General features: G+C 41.9%; 1 protein-coding gene across 4 annotated transcripts in view; it reads right to left on the bottom strand.

Annotated features, from left to right (window-relative positions):
• LOC124709113 (cytochrome P450 4C1-like) overlaps nucleotides 1–21,640 on the bottom strand; it is a 94,757-nt gene that overhangs the window by 16,903 nt on the left and 56,214 nt on the right. For all 4 annotated transcript variants that reach the window (XR_007005389.1, XM_047240764.1, XM_047240765.1 and 1 more), the window contains 3 exons: nucleotides 18,465–18,533; nucleotides 15,706–15,877; nucleotides 9,369–9,548 (listed from right to left, as the gene is read on the bottom strand). Coding sequence is in view for 3 of the 4 variants with exons in the window: in XM_047240764.1 (XP_047096720.1) it covers nucleotides 9,369–9,548; nucleotides 15,706–15,877; nucleotides 18,465–18,533 (421 nt within the window). In the remaining variant the exon portion in view is untranslated. The remainder of the gene's footprint in view (nucleotides 1–9,368; nucleotides 9,549–15,705; nucleotides 15,878–18,464; nucleotides 18,534–21,640) is intronic.

Below are 21,640 nucleotides of genomic sequence, written 5' to 3'. Positions count from 1 at the left end.
CATATTATTAACCATGTATTGGATATGAGGAAGCTCTCAGCCAAATGGTTCCCAAAAGTCTCAATACAGACCAAAAGTGTGAAGGGGTGGCTGTTTCACAGTCCATCTTGGTCCAGTTTCGACGGGATTTTGTGGGATTTTTGTATCGCCTTGTCATCATGCATGAAACGTGGATATACCCTTATGATACAGAGACCACAGAACAGTCCAAAGAATGGAGACATAGCGGTCCTCCACGTCCAAAGCAAGTCAAAACACGGAGATCTGCAGACAAGCTGCTGGCATCGGTCTTTTTGGCTGAAGATAGAATCCTGCTTTTCGACTACTTGTAACAAGGTAAAAGCATCACAGAAAAGTCCTATGTTGACCTTCTCGACAAACTGAAGCAACGATTTGTCTATAAACGTCGTGAAAAGCTGAGAAAAGGAATGTTGTTTCTGCAGGACAATGCCAATCCACGCAAGGCGGCCATCGGGCAGCAAAAATTTGCAAGACTTCACTTTGAAATCCTCAAATATCCACCCTACTCGACTGAATTGTCTCTCGCAGAAACATCAAGAAAAATCTCAAGGGAGGAAGACGTGAAGATTTACGAACACTGAGAAAGTAAGAAAGGCTGCGGAAGAACGATTTGCAGCACAATCGAAATCTCTCTCTCTTAGATGCGTAAAAGAAGCTGGAACAGAGACACAATGAATAGGTTGATCTCAAAGGGAATATGTTGAATAAATTTTCCAGACGTATAACGGAATTTGTTCTGTACCCCCTCATACTGTCTGAACAGTTACCTCAGTGCCACGAATGGTTTATTCCGCATAGTTATGTATCTATTACTGTCATGACTGTTTTTTGATCATCATCAGTTATCTGCTATATTAGCAGGTCCTTTGCCTCTCCATTTTCTGCGATCCATTGCTTCCTTCTTAAGGCTGCTGTATGTTGTACCGTCCATCATGTCATGCAGTATCTGGAATCTCTTCCTTCCTAGCTTCCTTTTCCCTTCTACATAACCTTCTAAAACTGTTTTTATCAGACCGTCATTCTTTCTTAATATATGCCCAATCCAATTTCTTTTTCTTCTCTTTATTACATCTAGTAACTGTCTTTTCTCTCCCACTCTTCTCAGTACTTCATTTTTTACTCTGTCCATCCAACTTATTCTTTCCATCTTCTGCCATGTCCAGATCTCAAAAGCCTCCAGCCTTTCTCTGTCTTTTTTCCTCATAGTCCATGTTTCAGCGCCATATAGAAGAACACTCCATACAAGACATTTTATGAGTCTCTTTCTGAGTTCTCTGTCCAGACCGCTGCAGAAGATTCTCCTTTTCTTATAAAACGCCTCTTTTGCCATTGCTATCCTTGTTTTAATTTCTGTGGTGCACTTCCAGTCGGTGTCTATCCTGCTTCCAAGATACTTAAAATTTTGCACCTGTTCTAGTGTTTCTCCATTCAGCACAATTTTTATTTCCTTATTTCCTCCTATTGCCAATACTTTTGTTTTATTTGTGTTAATTTTCATTCCATAATTTTTCCGTTAGTTGCAATGGTGTCCACCAAATCCTGTAATTCTTTTTCCCCTGTGGCTAGAAGGACCATGTCATCAGCAAATCTCAAGCACCCTACTCTTCTTCCTCCAATTTCTACTCCTTTGTCATCTAATGAGCATTGGTCAATCATATTTTCCAAGTACAGGTTGAAAAGAGTGGGTGATAAACAGCATCCTTGTCTTACTCCTTTCCCTAGTCTGTTCCAGTTTGTACTTTCTCTTCTCACTTTAACTGAAACTTTTTGATTAAGGTGTAATGAGTTTATAAGTCTTCTGGTTTTCCAGTCCACTCTCTTTTCCCTCATAATAGTCGCCAGCTTGTCCCAAACCACATTGTCAAATGCCTTTTCTAAATCGATGAAGCACATATATAGGTCTCTTCCTTTTTCAATAAACCTTTCTCCCAAGATTCGTAGGAGCCCTATTGCATCTCTGGTGCCCGTATTCCGTCTAAAGCCAAACTGCTCCTCGCCGAGATTCTCCTCTATTACTTTTTCAAGTCTTTTATTAATTATTCTTAACATCACTTTGGCTGCATGTGAAATGAGGCTGATTGTCCTGTGCTCGCTGCATTTCTTGGTTCCTTGTTTTTTCGGTAATGGAATCATTACTGTTGTCAAAAAGTCCTCAGGCCATTCACCACTGTCATATATTATATTACATAATCTCAATATTTCTCTTATTCCATTGTGGTTCAAGCATTTTAGTATTTCTTCCGGTATTGTATCTGTACCTACTGCTTTGCCATTTTTCATTGCAGCAATGGCAGCCTTTACTTCTTCCATTATGATGGTCGGCCCTTTCTCTTCATCACTTACACTGTTGTGTGATTCAAGCTCCAGGGTTTCTGGTTTGCTATTTGTGTCATATAGCTCTTTTATATATTCTTCCCATCTCTGGGGGACATCGTCACGATCTTTGTACACTACCTCTTCGTCTTTACTCAAAATTTCCATAGTAGCACTTCCTGCTCTGTTTTGTTCCCATGTCATAGTCTTTACTCTGTTGTATAGTAAGTTGTATCTTCCCTTCCTGTCCAGTTCTTCAATTTCATCACATTCCTCTTTTAGCCATTTTTTCCTAGCCTGCTCTGTTTCTCTTCGCAGTTCGTTATTTAACCTTCGGTATATCTTTCTTGCATCTTCAGTGTTCTTGTTTTTCAATTTTCTTCTCTCCTCCATCTTGGAAATCATTTCTTGTGTGACCCATGGTTTTTTTGAACTTTTCCCTTTTACATATCCTACATTTTGCTGTCCTGCTTTAATGATTCCTTCTTTCAGCATATTCCAGTACTCGTTTGGCATTATCAGGTGCTTCTTTGTCTCGTAATGTGTTTAGAAAGTCCCGAGACAGCATTTCTGTAATTTGTTCTTTGTTGGACCTTATCTTCTCTAAATCCCACTTCTTCACCATTGTCGCCTTTTTCAGTTTTTTCATTCTTATTTCTATTTCTGCCATAAGTAAGTTGTGGTCACTGTTAATATCTGCACCTGGTAATGTGTACACCTTCTTGATTCCATTCCTGTATCTTTCTTCTACCAGTATAAAATCGATTTGGTTTCTGTATTTATCCCCTGGTGATTTCCAAGTGTATAGCCTCCTCTTATGGTTCTTGAACCATGTGTTTGCTGCTATCAGCTGCCTTTCTCAATTAACCATTCACCTCTGTCATTTCTCTTTCCAAGACCATGACTGCCTACTATGTTTCCCTCTTTCCCTTCTCCCACAATGGCGTTCCAGTCTCCCATTACTATTTTGCAGCATTTTTTATTTTCGTCCATTATTCTCTCTGTTACATTGTACGTTTCCTCTACAATTTGGTCATCATGTTCTGAAGTTGGCATATACACCTGGACAATCAGTAAACCTTTTTGTGCTCCTTTCAGCCTTATACCAATAACCCAGTCATTTTCATATTCTACATATTCCACACATTTAGCCAATTCCTTTGTCATAATCATTCCTACTCCATTAATTCCTGTTACTTCTCCTCCTGAGTAGTAGAATATATATTCATCTGACTGCAACTCTCCATGTCCATTCCATCTTACCTCAGCAACTCCTACGAGGTCCATATGATTCTTTTCCATCTCTCTTTTAAGGTTTTCCTGCTTGTAGCAGAGTTCTGACGTTCCAGGTACCAATTCTCGTTTTGATTTTTTGCCTCCTTTCAAGTTGTCCCCCCCGGAGATCCGAATGGGGGACTATTTAACCTCCGGACACTGATTTAACATGAGAGGAAGCCATTTTTTGTGCATAAAATGGAGACTGCATTATGCAGGGAAGATAATCTGCGGTGGTATTCCGTTGCCTTCCGCAGTTCTGGAGGCCGCCCCTAACATGGGATACAGACGCCTTTTGCAGCCGCCCGCTTCGGGTCAGACGCTGCATGAGAAGTATAGGTTGGAAAATGAAAGACCCCTAGCCCTCGAAACCTAATAGCGTCAGGGTCGGAAAAGAACAAGAGCTGGCCGAGGGTGGCCAGATAGGAAAGATAAAAGTGAGGAGCCTGGCGTAAGTAAGTGGAAGCAATGCCAGGACTCAGCTCGGGGCCCCGTGGTCGCCAGCCACGTATCACTAGGTGTGACTCCCTGATATCCCAACGTATATGACTAGCAGAAGAAAAGTTTGTGAATTTAAACTGCAAAAGTGTACGTAAATATTTTATTCAAAATTTCTATTTTAAGTGGTGTGAAAGTTGAGGTGCACTACGGAAACACTTTTCGTTGTGGTTGATGCATTACCGGCAGCAATATCGACAATAGGGTGTCGAAGACAAGTCTCGAATACTATGGACATATACGTCAAATGCATCAACGTCTGCTACAAGTTCTTTTCATCGACCAACACAACGGACAAAACTTAAGTTATACCAGGAGACACCACGCTAACACACAGTAACGAAACCTCTCGCTGGAATCTCACTTTTAAGCTTCTATGGCATCTAACGCTTAAGGTCCAAAGTTGCGACGTTGTAGCGACTAGTACTGCCTGCAGGCAGGCACGACTAGACTCCGGTCTCCATGGCGATAGGAAAACAGCTTGAATATCTCATTTGATATCGATCCCTATAGTGTGTCAAGGCATATCAAAGCTTTGTTTTTCAGTTAGGGCCCGAGCTATGGTCAATTCACTGAAAAGGGATTAAATTCTCCCATACTGTCATTAATTACCAAAATACTTTTCTCAGGTATCTTCCCAAAGGTGCGCATTGCATTGCGTTTGGTATGCATAAGCTTCGGAACACGACATTTTCCCACTGTTTAACTTATAAGTAGTTTGAAGTTTTTAGTTTATACCTCGTACAAATAAATGCATAAAAATCCGATATTCAAGCATGATACAGTTTTCTATGCTGCCCACTCCAAATTCCGTCGGGACAGGCCTCGGAAGCCCAACGGCGTCGACCGACCGCCGTATCCTCCTCTGCAAATAGGTGTCATTGGATCCGGAGCCACCGCTTCTGAGTCAAGTAGCTTCTCAGTTGCCCCCACAAGGGTTGAGTGCAGCCTGCTTGCCAACTGCGCTCAGCAGGCCTAGACGGTCTCCCATCCAAGTGGAGGTGAAGCCCGACAGCGCTTAACTTCAGCTATCTGTTGGGAACAGGTGTTAACACTGCGCCAAAGCCATTGGCTCTACAATCTCTAAGCATGTCAAAAATCTGTTCTTAATTTTGATTATGGCAGGAGAAAAGTTTTTTCTTGAAATAGGTGGCATTTTCGCATCCGATTAAGTTTGCTGCTTGAGAACTGGTAGGCATGTTGCTTTGTGCAGCGGAAGTTGCAACACAGGGTAAACTAGCAATTTCTGACTGTCAATGGTGTACTGGTGACTGGAGCGCTCCAACACACTAGGAGTCAGATCTTGACTACTTACAATTGGATTATAGAAAGTCGTAAGAGTTTTCCGAAGAGTAAACTATCTTTGGCTGTTATATTCTTTGTTGTTCGAGCACGTATTTCTACTAGAATTCTTCTGCCAGTTTCTAGCCATGTTGAACGATGTTATGGTTCTGGGGACTGCTGGCCTTAAGCAAAGCAAAACTCTTACCAAAAGTTGAGGGATAGTGAGAGACGCGGTGGATGCTATCTGTTCATACATGAAGCCATGCTTCGTACGCCACCAAGAGTTTTTAAACTGATGATACAAACAAGAATCAGCTTACATAGCTGACTAGATGAAAGTATCAGAAAAGTGTGAATAATGGAAGTGACTTCATTTGGAAGACACTTTCGCATCAATGATTTGTGGTTTAGTGACCTAAATTATTGGCTATGAGAACAGCGATTTAAAAGATGGAATGGTTTTGAACATTCTGCAACCTCTAACATAGAACTTATTCAAATATATTTACCGGTTTGTGTTAAAAATTAGCAATGCGATTCAGTGAACATAGTATTTGGACTATTACCACAACAAAAGTCTGGCACAAAGTAAAACTGTTTTACCCGAAACACCTAAATCATACATTAGGAAAAACCAATAGCAGTTAATAACCTTAGATATTTACTAATTCAAAGCAAAGAGAGGAAAGGGGGAATTAGAGTGATAACACTTTTGGCTAAACTGTGGGTGCAGAGAAGTTCAGTCATTTGTCCCTAGGTCCATAGTGTTTGAAATATCTGTTGACTACTGAAAACTATTTCCTATACTGCTTTCTCTGCCATCTAGTTTCACTTGCACCGTGCAGCATCTGTACTAAATACCTCCTCAATTTGTATTTTGTATGAACAGTTAAATTTCAACCATATTCTAAAAGGCTCAAGAAACTTTTATCCACAACTTTCACGCCGTCCGCTGTTGATCAAATATTTTATCTGTACAAGTGCCACAGGTTGGTACACGTGAGTACAAGGAACATTCCTGTGGTACAGGAAGTAATCTCTGAATGTGGAAGGCTGTTGGTATTAACATTTAACCAAGCAAAGAATAAGCGACTCTAAGGAGATTCCTGAGAGTTATATAATGGTGTCAAGTAGAGTAGCACTGTGTGTTCTGGCTAGGAAATCGCTGATGTCAGCAGTTTTTGGCGCCAGCTTTCCCGGAATCGCAATGTTAGCCGTATTTTATTCCCAGAATTCCTGTCGCCTTCGCCCTTCCACAGCCCCAGGAACCCCATGGCGATTGCCAGACGGCCCGATGGCGTTGAGACCATCACTTAAAGCCGCTGGCCACTGGGACTGGAGGAAGGGGGAGGTGGGAGAGAAATCCAAGAAAATATGCTGCTGACATTGTGATTCTGGGAAAGGTGACATCAAAAAGTGCTGACATCAGCGATTTTCTAGCCAGAACCCAAAGTGGTGCAATACTGTCATACCACTGCATTAGTGACATCAAGATTTTATACCCTAGCCGAATAAAAATCGTATTTAAAAGATTTGGTGTCTGTGTCTTCCATATTAATGAAGTTACAAGAACTTATTGCTGTTTGTTTGATGAGTCTCTGGTCGCTGTTCATGTTAGAGAAAAAAGATTATAAATGTTGTTAATGAGTCAAAAATAATTTAAAGTGGAAAAGTTAGGCTCCATTATATACATCTATGTATAATGGAGATAGTTTGTCGTCACTTTCCTCAGACTTATTACGAACTCTAGTGTGCAGCTGTGTCATGCGAAGGACTGTGATGAGAATGTTTACAGTGCAATGCTGGGTTCGTGTTGTTATGAATGAAGGGAAGGGAGAGAGTGTAACCTGATGCCAGCACATAGACTACTACTCTTAAACAGCACCAAAGGGCTTGCCGAGCTTAACATCCCTATCTTACAGAAGGGTCGCCATCAATAGTGTCACATGCACACACTCCACGACACACAGCAGAGCAATTTAGGATTTAATTCAGGATACGGGGTAAAGACTGGAGACCTTGATCCAACCATATCTCATACGCTTGTCGGTCACAAATGGTAATTGTGGAAAGCTTCCATCACAAGGATTCGAAGTGGCTTACCTCTAACTTAACGCCACAATACAGATGTGTATTAGAGACCTTGTCTGCAGAGGCGGCTGTTTGGGAGATTCATTCACGTTATTGATATGTGGTTTAGTGAGATAAATTTAATGGCAGTGTGTACAGTGATTTAAGGACCGAAAAGGTTTTTAACATTCTGCACACCTCTAACGTAAGATTTATCCAAATGATACAATCGATCTGTGTTAAAAACGGATGTTAGTCACTGAACAGTACTTTTGGACTATAACCACTATGAAATTCAAACAACAAATAAGACTGGTTTAGTTCAAACACATAAATCATATATCAATAAGAAATAAGAACAGTTAATATCGATTGATATTCTCAAATCTTTAAAAAAAGGATACGAAAGGGGGAATTGGAGCTAGAAAATTAAAGAATTAAGTTCTAGCTGCAGTGAGGGTCAGTCACCTGTTCTTAGACATACAGTGTTGGAAGTCTCCTCTGTCCATTGGAAGTTATTTACTTTGCCGCTACTTCTCTCATCTGTTTGGTACTTCACTGATCAACGTTTACACAAAATATCTCTACAATCTGTATTTTTATGAACTGTTAATTTCAACTATATTTTAAAATTCTTATATTAAGTAATTTCAGAACCTTTTCCTACAACATTTAAATTGCCCACTGTTAGTGAAACATCTCTGCCCATACGTCACAGACAACGGCAGTTGTTGTATAGAACGTGCATTCTATCGCTTAGAGCGGAAGGCTGTTAACAGGAAAATGCAGCCAAGCAAAGTTGCTGTATGGATGTATTCTGACGCAAAAAATGCATACTCTTGTTTATGAAAAGTTCATGGCTGAATCTCGCTTATTAATACAGTTGTGATGACTTATTGCTGTTTGTTTCACGAGTCTGCTGGTCAATGTGGTGAAAAGTTAGGTAGCTCAAGGTTTGGTTTATCTTGTCGATTGCTTACTTCTGATGAGAGATATGTGTGGCCTTATGGTTCTTGGAGTGATCATAAAAGCTTTGTATATAAATAAATAGGAATACATTGTAAGCAATTAACAATGCCATTGTAAAACATAAATACAAAAAAATATAAACAACTTTTAAATTTCAAAAATTAATATTGAAATATGAATAGATGAGAATCTAAGCATTTGAGATATAGTATTATAAACGAATGTTGAAAACTAAATGGACGGTTAAGGTACGAAATGGGAAAGTTCTTCACAGAATTTCTGATGAGATGAGCAAACGCTGACAACAAGAAGAGACGAGACGGTGGAATATTTGTTAACATATCATGGAATAATTTCCGTGCTACTAAAGGGAACTGTAGAGTGTAAAAACTGTAGGCGAATGTTCAGACCGGAATACAACCGATAATTAACTGACAATGTTAGGTGCACATGCTATTCTGAGGTTGGCACAGGAATGGAATCCGTAGTTGACCGGTCAGAAGAGTGAGGGAGAAAAAAGGAAGGTTTTTTTAGTTGAATCAGTTACTGTTTGATTTCAAGATTGTGAAGTCGATATCTGAGGGTTAGACACGAGCACAGCATGAAGCGGCAGATTGTCTCTCGTTTTGTGTAAGAAGGATGTAAACTGAGATAACTATAATGAAAAAAGATTGACCTTTTAACACCTAAAAAGTTTGTTTATAGATAACATTATACTCAGAGCAGAAATTTGTAAAACTCAAATTATGGACACAGTGAAAAAAAGTGAGAACAAAGAAGATTGATTCTACGTTACAATCAAGGTAAGTACTAAATGATTTCATATGTGCATCTCATTTTCGTGAATTCTTGTGCTAACTGCATCAGATGCCAAATAATGCAGTGAATATGTTTTGTAGTCATGAAAGTTTAGAGAGTGCAGTAGCTATACGTCTCACCTATGCAGTTTCGGGGCCCAGCGCTGAAGGGCACGTAGGCGAAGGGGTGCCTGCCCTGCACCCTCTCCGGCAGGAAGTTTTCCGGGTCGAAGCGCTCCGGGTCCGGCCAGTGGTCGGGGTCGCGGTGAGTGTGCCGGATGTTGAGGGTTATCAGGCAGCCCTCAGGAATTTTGTAGCTACCTGTGAGACCAGAGAAGTGTGCAAGCAATACTTACTGTGTACTACAGGTTTCACACCACTGTATTTAGACTAAAAAGGTTCTCCGAAAGTACAGATTTCGTTTGGGGCACAAGTTGTAGCTAGTATTTGCTTTTGAAATTGCTTAGTGTAGAATAGAGGCAACTATAATACACCAAACATTGAAAATACCGAGTGTATGGCTCCGATTACCTTTACAGTTCTTTTGTACGTTTCTTACTATAGATTAAATAAAGTGGCGTGGACTATAGAACATAGCATTTCTTGTCCCGAAAATTTTTCTTAATTCCTGGAAAACTTCTTGCACGTATTTAACGGAACCTTCCGTCTTGCAGCATACAGTAAAAAAGAAGGAAATAAAGTAAAGTGGAATACTGAAAACAATCCTAATGCAGGAATAAGACAGCTACACAGTGAACTGAAATACATCGAAATTCCTGATTTGGTTACTGATCTAAAAACATTTTTAAGAAAGTTCTACATACTGCACAGGAACTGGCAAATAATAGTGAAAACAATTCATAAGCGCTACGATCATAGATCAAAGCTGAAACAGGCATTACAACTAGAGGTCGATCTATTTCAAAAATCAAGACAGAGGACAAAAGTATTGTAAATCTGTTCAGATCTAAGAACTGCTTAACGAATTATTTTTAAATGTAAACAAATCAAACATTACTGTAGAAAGTTGCATACATAAGAGAAATTTCTTTGATATTCAGGAATTTTAAGGTGCAGCTTTCAATAAATTTAACAAAACAATTGCAAAATATACAGAAAATGCTATGCAATCACTAAAAGTAAAATATCAGTAGGATGGGACGCAATATCAATAAAAATGTTAAAGGCATTCTCTAAAATAATTGTGTAGCCACTATTCACAGTAGTTAATCAATCCTTTGAAAAAGGGTGTTTTCCAGATACCGTTTAGTATGCAATATTTAAACCACGAATAGAAAAAGGCAGAAGAGAGCATATGGCAAACCTTCGCCCAATCTCTCTTCTCCCATCACTATTAAAAATATTTGAAAAGGTTGTCACAATACGCATTATTTCGAAAGATCAGTATGGATTTCAGAAAGGCAAAGCACCTTATTTGCTGTCAACCAGTTTGTAGATAAAATTAGGTCATCTGTAGACAGCTCTCTGCATGCCACTGTAACTTTTTTTGATCTATCAAAGGCTTTGGATAGTGTGTACCACCGCTTGTTACTGTCTAAACTGGAGAAATTACAGTTTATAATCATAGTATTAGAATGGTGTAGGTCCTACCCAACCCACTGAACACAAAGAGAGGAAATTACGCTTCACAATGCAAAAATATTTCACAAAGAGTATCCCAGGATTGTCTCCGGTCGCATTCAGTTTATGTGTTACATAAATGACCTACCGCTTAATACGGAGTGCCACTTATTTTATTTGAGGATGACAGAGCTGTAATTATTGAAATTAACAGTACCGACCAAATTCCTCAAACTGTCACAATAGAAAATTAGGTACCTGGCTCAATTTAATTGGGTTAAAACTAAACATAGAAGAAACTCAGTCACTATAGTTTAAAACAAAACGAACATAGTTAAATGGTGTTCAAATTCATCACCAAAACCAGAATTTGCAGGCATCTAGTTATATGAAATTTTAAGGAATACAATTAGGTAAAAATGTCTCATGAAGTTCACGTACGCAGTACCTTGCAAATGAATTAAGTAGCCTAGCATATCCAATGATGATACTGCACAATACTATCAGCATGAAGATAAGGAAAATGGTATATCACTGGTATTACAAACCGTAGTAAGGTACAGAATTATATTTTGTGATAGATCGAATCGTATGTCTTGAATACCAAAACTTCAAAAAACAGTCTTCAGAAATACACACGTTATAAAGCGAAGAAAACCATATCACCCACTCCTAAGAAATCTAAGTATATTAAGTGAACCCTACACTGTATATCTATGAACTGATTTTCTTTGTGCAAAGTACCCCTGGTTTATTTGCAGCAAATGATTTTCAACATGTTAATGACCCCAGGAAAGAAAATAATTTGATGGTGCCCACCCACAACTAATACTTTACGCTCACACTCTGCAGTATATGTGTATAAATTTACAACAAAGTAAAGACAAAAGATCTGCTCAGTATTTATCTGGAAACATTAAAAAATATTGTGTGAAAAACTGGTATAGATATGTTACTGTTCAGCCGAAGGGTTCATGAAGAACCATCTGAAAATCTGAGCAGGAGAGAACATGTACTTAGGATGTAATAATTTGTTGTTGTAAAAAATCATAAGTTGTGTGTTAATTACGTTTCTAGTACAGGATGTTACATTAATGATATTTTAAGCAAACTGTAAAAAGTATTTGTGTTTTGACGAATCTTCCGTACATTAAGCCATAGCTTGAAACTGTATGTTATGAGACAATAAACTTCTGTTCTGTTCTGTAGCTTGTGTGTCTTTTCTTTGTTTGCTGCACCTACACACTTAACGCAAGTAAATGAATGAGAAAAACTTGCGCAAGCCTCAAGAATTTAGCGTTAACCACAACAAAGTGAAACACTAACCAGAAAGTCAACGTTCCAGGTTCCAGTCCCTGTGTGACACTCAGTTCTAATCTGCCAGGAAGTTTCATAACTGTGCACATTCCGCCAAGAGTGCGACGGATTCAAGCTTTTTTCACCTGTCTGTTACTTGAGAGAATCATCAGTCGAACTGATATATATTATAGTGACGTTACTGCATAAAATATCTTTTCTCCATTCATCAGTAATTCTATACGATTTACATCAAATATGGCCTCGAAAAGTGCGGCCGAGAATACAGCTCTGTGACATTATCTTAGTGGAAACTTCCAAAAACACACAATATCCTGTACGACAGACATGTAACAGGAGGACTCAAAGTCCATCACTTACCACTAAGTCACCCACGCATTAACCCAGTTGACCATCTATAGGACAACATCGGTCTGTGTTATCGCTATGTGAGTACTTATCCACGCATCATACTGCAAGTGCAGAAGTACTGAAGCGACCGTGGCTTCGGATATTAGTGTTAGCTAACCACTCCTGACAGACATGCGAGTCACTTCCTGCTTCTCTAGATGCTGTGGGACTTGCAGCTGGCGATTACCATGAATGCTGGCTGGTGGTCATCGTGTTGTGATCAGTTGCACTACTGCTCAAAAGTTTTCGATCATCTTGATAAAAACTATATGAAGATAGTATCTGTTCCCAAAAGAACAGATACCATTGAAGACGGTGCAGCTTAACTAGAATGAAATGATAATTAAATCGAAACCCTTATCTGCAGACAGGTGTTGATATACATCAACGGGGACAGTTGAAAATATGTGCCGCGACCGGACTCGAACCCGGGATCTTCTGCTTACATGGCAGAGGCTCTATCCATCTGAGCCATCGAGAGGACAAAGGATAGTGCGAGTGCGGGGACGTATCCCTTGCACGCTGCCCGTGATACCCACATTCCCAACTGTCCACAACTTACATTCGTAGTGCTCCTAATAGATATTTGCACATTCACTCATTACTAGCGGCAGACTAAGCTGCCGAGTCCCGTAAGAGTCCGGTCAGAGCGTGTACATTCGCACAGAAGAAGGTCAGTGGCCGGGTAGCCTTTAACTATAAGAAGATAGTAGCTGTTCCCGAAAGAACAGGTAACATTGATGAACTGCGGATTCTCTAGAATGAAATGATAATTAAATCGAAACCCCTAGCTGCAGACAGGTGTTGATATTCGTCAATGGGGACAGATGAAAATGTGTGCACCGACCGGAGCATTACGAATGTACGTTGTGGACAGTTGGGCATGTGGGTCTCACGGGAAGCGTGCAAGGGATAAGTCCCTGCAGTCGCACTTTGCTCTGTCTCCTCGTTGGCTCAAATGGGTAGAGTGCCTGCCATGTAAGCAGGAGACCCTGGGTTCGCGTCCCGTTCGGGTCACACATTTTCGACTGTCCCCATTGATGTATGTCAACAGATGTCTGCAGCTAAGGGTTTCGATTTAATTATCATAAAAACTACATATTTTATTTCAATGCACAAACGTACAACTAACTAGACCAAGAAAATAAATATTTTCTCTCTTTATTACTAAGCAAGATACAATATGGTTTACATTTTAGCCTCTTCAAGTATCCACTCTTTGCCCTCAGAACAGCTACAAAAACCGTTGGCATTCTGGAGACAAGATTATGCCGTGTTTTTGCAAATACTGCAATCCAATACGTCTGTAAATCATTCCATTTATCACCACCATTAGATGATCTCAGTTCTCCGACCTCCTTTTCAAGGTCATTCCATAAGAGTTCAATGTGATTAAAGTCAGGTGACTGACATGGCTAAATTATATTCTTCAGTTCGACATATTTCTGTTTTCTACTGAAATACCCTTTGCACAATTTATAAGCGTGTTTCGGATCAGTGTCCTGCTGCAGAACAAATTCACGACTAATAAGTCTCTTGCCAGACGGAAATGCATTGTTGTTTCAGCATCCTCTGACATCTTTCCTTCTTTAATACTAAATTAATTTTTCTAGAGCACCGAGTTTATCTTCCCCAAAATATTCCCACACCGTGAACGATCCTCCACCATGTTTCACCGGTACATCAGTCACTGACTTTTGAAACGTTCTCCACGAAGTCGACGAACACACATTCGTTCATGACTTCCACGTAATTCAGTCTGAATAACAACTTTGACCATTGCTGCATGCTTCAGTTGTTATGTTGCTGTGTCCACTGCAATCGTATCACCTTATTTTGTTTGCGTAATAAAGGCTTTTTGGCCGCTATTCACCCCTTTAAACATTATTCATGGAGAGGGCGTTGTACGGTTGAGGTAGAGATCGGACCTGCTCGTATTCTATGTACTTCCTCGTGAATTTTAGGTGCAGTAAGACTTCTCTGACGTTTACTCTATACACTTACGAGCCGATCTTCCCTGCATGATGTTACCCAGGGTCTTCCAGATCAAGAAACAACTGCATTGGCACCAGTTTGTTGGAACGGGTGCAACGTGCACCGTAGAATGTACTGCGCCAACGTTTGTTGCTATCGGGGATGTCACGTTAAACACCTTTCACCCTTCTATTTTCAACCTTATTTTATCTGGCAACCAGTTTCAGCGTTTTACTACGCCATCTTCAGGCCCCTGACCGACGTGAAGGAAGAGTCTACCTCGGTTGTGATCAAAACAGGGGCTAGCAATACTGGTGTTAGTAGATGTATGCTACAGTGAACACTTCAAGCATCACCTGCCGATAATGGCGTAGTAATTCGCTGAAACTGGTCGCCAAATAAAATAGGGTTGAAAACTGACGGCTGAAAGGTGTTTAATTTAACATCGCCTATCGAACAGCCGAGTCCCGAAACCATCTCTAAAAAGATCTACATACAGAGATTTGTTGCTACTGTCTCACAAGAATAGCCTTCCTCATGCAGAGCTACAATTACAACACTTTTTCAGTTACAGTCTCCTCTTAGTGTCTCATTAGGGGGTAATATGGTATGAACTTCATCACGTATACATACACTGCCAGATCGTATTGTAAATTAATGTGAACAGACAGCAGAAGGAATAACGCCTAGTCGAATGGAGCCGTCGGAGGTAAAGGCACGTCAACATCGTTGTGGATATTCGTCAACAGACGTCTGGGCAAACAACCACTCAAACACCGTACTGAGGCGCTTAGCCTTTACATGTTTATATTTGTATTATTATGAAAATGGTGACTGATAGAATACCCAAAAAGATATCCCTTTTTTAGCCGAAAACCGTATTTATGATAGTTGGTAGTAAACTTTTGACTGGTAGCGTAAGTGGCTCATCAGCAACGTGATAAACGATTTCTTATTTTTCTTATGTCGGTGTATTGAGAAGTATAGAAAGATAAAATTTAGGGTTCACGTACAGTTAAAATATGCCAAAGATAACTGTGAACACATGCTTGCACGAAAACGTACTGAGAACGGTGTCCATGGGATAAGAGTTCTCCATTGTCTATCACGCGCCATCAAAATCACGGATTACAAGAAATAAAAATTTAAGTGAGACAGTCTCCGTACGTCGTGGATTCAAACGAAGTGGAAATCAGGTACGATGTGTTACACCCACCAATTTCGATGTCTTTCGTCGCTCGGCGGCCGATGGCAGGCACACTCGGGTACAGTCTCAGCGCTTCCTTGATGACCATCTCGAGGTACTTCATGTTGTTCAGATCATGAGTAGTTGGACGTCTCTTAGGATCGTCTCGAAATATGTCATCCAGCTCAGCGAAGACTTTCTCCTATAGGCAGAGGGCAACATCAGTGACGTCCGTTCCAGGGACGAACAGTTTGCACTCAACATTTCACACACACTGATACACAAGCATACACTGTCTCTCGATTGTTCTGTCTGTCTCTCTCCCACCCCCCTCCTTTCTCTCTGGCCTCCCCCCCCCCCCTCCCCCGCGCACACGTATGCAAAAACCAAACGCACAAAGAAACATATGTTCACGAACTTTACATGTACATCTACATGGTTACTCTTCAATTCACACTTAATTGCCTGGCAGAGGGTTCATCGAACCATTTTCATACTACTACTCTACCATTCCACTCTCGAATGGTGCGTGGGAAAAAGGAACACCTCAATCTTTCCGTTCGAGCTCTAATTTCTCTTATTTTATTACAATGATAATTTCTCCCTACGTAGATGTGTGTCAAGAAAATATTTTCGCATTCGGAAGAGAAAGTGGTGATTGAAATTTCGTAAATACACTACTGGAAATGGAAAAAAGAACACATTGACACCGGTGTGTCAGACCCACCATACTTGCTCCGGACACTGCGAGAGGGCTGTACAAGCAATGATCACACGCACGGCACAGCGGACACACCAGGAACCGCGGTGTTGGCCGTCGAATGGCGCTAGCTGCGCAGCGTTTGTGCACCGCCGCCGTCAGTGTCAGCCAGTTTGCCGTGGCATACGGAGCTCCATCGCAGTCTTTAACACTGGTAGCATGCCGCGACAGCGTGGACGTGAACCGTATGTGCAGTTGACGGACTTTGAGCGAGGGCGTATAGTGGGCATGCGGGAGGCCGGGTGGACGTACCGCCGAATTGCTCAACACGTGGGGCGTGAGGTCTCCACAGTACATCGATGTTGTCGCCAGTGGTCGGCGGAAGGTGCACGTGCCCGTCGACCTGGGACCGGACCGCAGCGACGCACGGATGCACGCCAAGACCGTAGGATCCTACGCAGTGCCGTAGGGGACCGCACCGCCACTTCCCAGCAAATTAGGGACACTGTCGCTCCTGGGGTATCGGCGAGGACCATTCGCAACCGTCTCCATGAAGCTGGGCTACGGTCCCGCACACCGTTAGGCCGTCTTCCGCTCACGCCCCAACATCGTGCAGCCCGCCTCCAGTGGTGTCGCGACAGGCGTGAATGGAGGGACGAATGGAGACGTGTCGTCTTCAGCGATGAGAGTCGCTTCTGCCTTGGTGCCAATGATGGTCGTATGCGTGTTTGGCGCCGTGCAGGTGAGCGCCACAATCAGGACTGCATACGACCGAGGCACACAGGGCCAACACCCGGCATCATGGTGTGGGGAGCGATCTCCTACACTGGCCGTACACCACTGGTGATCGTCGAGGGGACACTGAATAGTGCACGGTACATCCAAACCGTCATCGAACCCATCGTTCTACCATTCCTAGACCGACAAGGGAACTTGCTGTTCCAACAGGACAATGCACGTCCGCATGTATCCTGTGCCACCCAACGTGCTCTAGAAGGTGTAAGTCAACTACCCTGGCCAGCAAGATCTCCGGATCTGTCCCCCATTGAGCATGTTTGGGACTGGATGAAGCGTCGTCTCACGCGGTCTGCACGTCCAGCACGAACGCTGGTCCAACTGAGGCGCCAGGTGGAAATGGCATGGCAAGCCGTTCCACAGGACTACATCCAGCATCTCTACGATCGTCTCCATGGGAGAATAGCAGCCTGCATTGCTGCGAAAGGTGGATATACACTGTACTAGTGCCGACATTGTGCATGCTCTGTTGCCTGTGTCTATGTGCCTGTGGTTCTGTCAGTGTGATCATGTGATGTATCTGACCCCAGGAATGTGTCAATAAAGTTTCCCCATCCTGGGACAATGAATTCACGGTGTTCTTATTTCAATTTCCAGGAGTGTAGATCTCGCCGCAAAGAAAACCGCCTTTGTTTCAGTGACTGCCACCCCAACTCGCGTATCATATCAGAGACACTCTCACCCCTATTGCACGATAACACAAAACGAGCTGCCCTTCTTTGCATTTTTTCGATGTTCTCCGTCAATCCTACCTGGCAAGGATCCCATACCGCGCAGCAATATTCCAGCAGAGGACGGGCAAGTGTAGTGTAGGCTGTCTCTTTAGTGGGTTTGTCGCACCTTCTAAGTGTTCTGCCAACAAAGCGCAGTCTGTGTTTCGCCTTATCTATGTGGTCTTTCCAATTTAAGTTGCTCGTAATTGTAATTCCTAGATATTTAGTCGAATTGACAGCCCTTAGATTTGAGCGATTTATCGTATACCCAAAATTTATCGGATTTCTTTTAGTACCCATTTGGATGACCTCGCACTTTTCTTTGTTTAGTACTAATTGCCACTTTTCGCACTTTAATTTGGTGTCCTATTGTTCCAGCAGTTTAACAATAGTAATTCCTTTTTGTTTCATCTTCCCTGCTCTATACAATGATTTCTATTAACACTCCCTGAGTCCTCGATGAAAGCTGCCGCGAACGTGATTAAAAACCCGTGACAATTCTAGTGTAAAACTAGCAATTGTGCTAATATTTGCGGTTGTACCTAATCTACAAGAAAATATAGGTAAGAATTTACACTCACTTGGATACCAGGATGATGTCCCAGCAGCATAAGAACCCATGACATGGCAACCGACGTCGTGTCGTGGCCCTTTAAAAAAAGGAACAAAAACTTAGATGGCTCAAAAATACTTTACACAATCAAATATGACTCGGGAGATAATTTCAGTTATGTGGAACCGCTGTGCTTAGAAGTAGCACTCGAGCTTTGGACAACTAGCACCCACGGGTGGCAAGCACATAAATCAATGGAAACGTATTGTATGGCTTTGTAGGACTGCTACTATTTGTAAAAATATGAAAAGAAAAAATTTCGAAAAATAGAAAACTATTCATATGAGAAAAAGTAACACCACAGCTGTACCGAGAATGTACTTATTCTGTCACCGCCATCCTCATCACTGCCAAAAGATTATTCGATTTCCTTGCCGCATTTACTGTGGGTTCCTTGTTACCAAAATCCTGAGCCAGCTTTCAGCAGGATTCTATACTCGACACAATGTTGTCTCCACTGTCAGAGTATAGACTCCTTATGAAAGCTAGCCCAGGTTTTTTGGTAACAAGGATCACACAGTAAATGCGCCGAGGACATCAAATACTCTTTTGGCAGTGCTGGGGCCTGAGGATGGCGGTAATGTAAGGCCGAAACTAGTAGTGTGATAGAATAAATGCATTCCCAAGATACAGCTGTGGTGGTACTTTTTCTCATATAAATCATCACTTGAAGTCCTTCATCCGTGCAGTAAGCCATAAAAAGAAAATTATTCAGTATCAATTATTGAAATCTAACACACGTCATAATACAAATAGATCAATTCCAACAGCGGAAATTGTGAACAGCGTTTCTTTCAGTTAAAAGAATGGACTTGTATTTGAGAGATTTGCTTTTCAGTTCCCAGGCTGACTTTCAAACTTATTGTTGACCATTTCTGAGATTTCCTCATATTACTTAGGGCTCCTAGACTACTGGATAGCTTCGCTAAATAACTTCGATTCAACTTTGAAATAACTTACTACATTCAGTAGCTGAGAGAAAAATGTGTGTAATGAATTGCAAACTCTGTACAAGACAGTTTAAATGGTTTAAATGTCTCTGAGCACTACACGACTTAACTTCTGAGGTCATCAGTCCCCTAGAACTTAAAACTACGTAAACCTAACTAACCCAAGGACATCACACACATCCATTCCCGAGGCAGGATTCGAACCTGCGATCGTAGCGGTCGCGCGGTTCCAGACTGTAGCGCCTAGAACCACTCGGCCACCCAGGCCGGCTACAAGACAGTTAGCAACTTTTGTGAACGTCCCTGAAGTATCACTAGACTAGTACAGAATTTAAAGAGGATGTTGCATACAATGAATTGAAGCCTCTCTAAAGCGTTATACCACCGCAGTTTCCGGAGATGAGCAGAACGTTGTCATTCTTTGTCTGTTTCGATGCATTAATATTTTGTGCTATAACATCCGCAAAATAACTAGTTTTTGAGACATATCTTCATTTAGCGTATCATATCGTAATTGTTATGCGGAGGGTCCAAACCTAGTATTTATTTTTTCTGTTATTTACCGTTTGTTTCAACTCTGGCAATGATGTGCGCACGTGAAGAACGCCTAATTACACCGTGGTATGTGTCTACATTAAATTTCTTACGTTAGTCAATTCAGTGGCTAGTAAAAAGCAGTAACATGCCATCTCCAATAGAACAAAGTCTAGTGAAGTATGATGGAGTTCAAACCACCGTAAATCACCTAGAAAATGATCCTCGGGTAAGATTGTTAATCCCAGCTTCACATTACATTTGTGCTACAATTAAATGACTTATAAAATAATTCAAATTAGCGAGTCAGGAACGAAACCGCCTATTAACACAGATCTGTGGCAAAACAGTCTCCCTCCCTTTTCCTGACACCGGTCTTACGCTTGTTACATAACTATGAAAATCTGTAGGCACTAATTCAGTCACATAAAACCAGCGCCAGCGAGGACACCTCTCTATAAACAAATGAAAATGTATTTTTGGGCATCTTCGTCTGCAGAATAAGATTTTCACTCTGTAGCGTAGCGTGCGCTGATATGAAACTTCCTGGCAGATTAAAACTGTGTGCTGGGCCAGACTCGAACTCGGGACCTTTGCCTTTCGCGGGCAACTGCTCTACCAAATGAGCTACCCAAGCACGACTCACGCGCCGTCCTCATAGCTTTACTTCTGCCAGTACCTCGTCTCCTACCTTCCAAACTTTACAGAAGCTCTCCTGCGAACCATGCAGAACTAACACTCCTGAAAGAAAGGATATTGCGGAGACATGGCTTGGCTACAGCCTGGGGGATGTTTCCAGAATGAGATTTTCTCTCTGAAGCGTAGTGTGCGCTGATATGAAACTTCCTGGCAGATTAAAACTGTGTGCCGGGCCGAGACTCGAACTCGTGACCTTTGCCTTTCGCGGGCAAGTGCTCTACCAACTGAGCTACCCAAGCACGACTCACGACCCGTCCTCACAGCTTCACTTCTGCCAGTACCTCGTCTCCTACCTTCCAAACTTTACAGAAGCTCTCTTGCGAACCTTGCAGAACTAGCACTCCTGAAAGAAAGGATATTGCGGAGACATGGCTTAGCCACAGCCTGGGGGATGTTTCCAGAATTGCCAGTCAATGGTCGGTTTAGCCGGACCAGGAGAACCAATTCATTTGAAGTAAAGAGAGCTCACGCAACTACGGAGCCAACAACAGTTTGCACAGTGACTTATTGACAGCTGGGTCCATGTCTTCGTGGGGACTGCGCCACACTCGAACCCTAGCGTCAGCTCTTACCAATTGAAATCGGAACTCATCTGACCAGGTCACGGTTTCTGAGTCACCTAGTGTCCGTCCGATATGATCACGAGCCTAGAAGAGACGATGCAGACGATGTCGTGCTGTTAGCAAAGACATTCGCGTCGGCCGTCTGCTGCCATAGCCCATTAGCGCCAAATTTCACCGCACTGTGCAAACGGATATGATCGCCACACGTACCACATTGATTTCTGCGATTATTTCACGCATTGTTACTTGTCTGTCACCTTCGACAGCTCTGCGCAAACGCCGCTGCTCTCTGTCGTTAAGTGAAGGTCGTAAGCCACTGCGTTCAAAAATGGTTCAAATGGCTCTAAGCACTATGGGACTTAACATCTGAGGTCATCAGTCCCCTAGACTTAGAACTA

This window comes from Schistocerca piceifrons, chromosome 7 (assembly GCF_021461385.2).
Source record: "Schistocerca piceifrons isolate TAMUIC-IGC-003096 chromosome 7, iqSchPice1.1, whole genome shotgun sequence".
NCBI lineage: Eukaryota > Metazoa > Arthropoda > Insecta > Orthoptera > Acrididae > Schistocerca > Schistocerca piceifrons.
The sequence above is the reverse complement of the archived record's forward strand: the minus strand, read 5'-3'. Positions and strand labels throughout refer to the sequence as shown.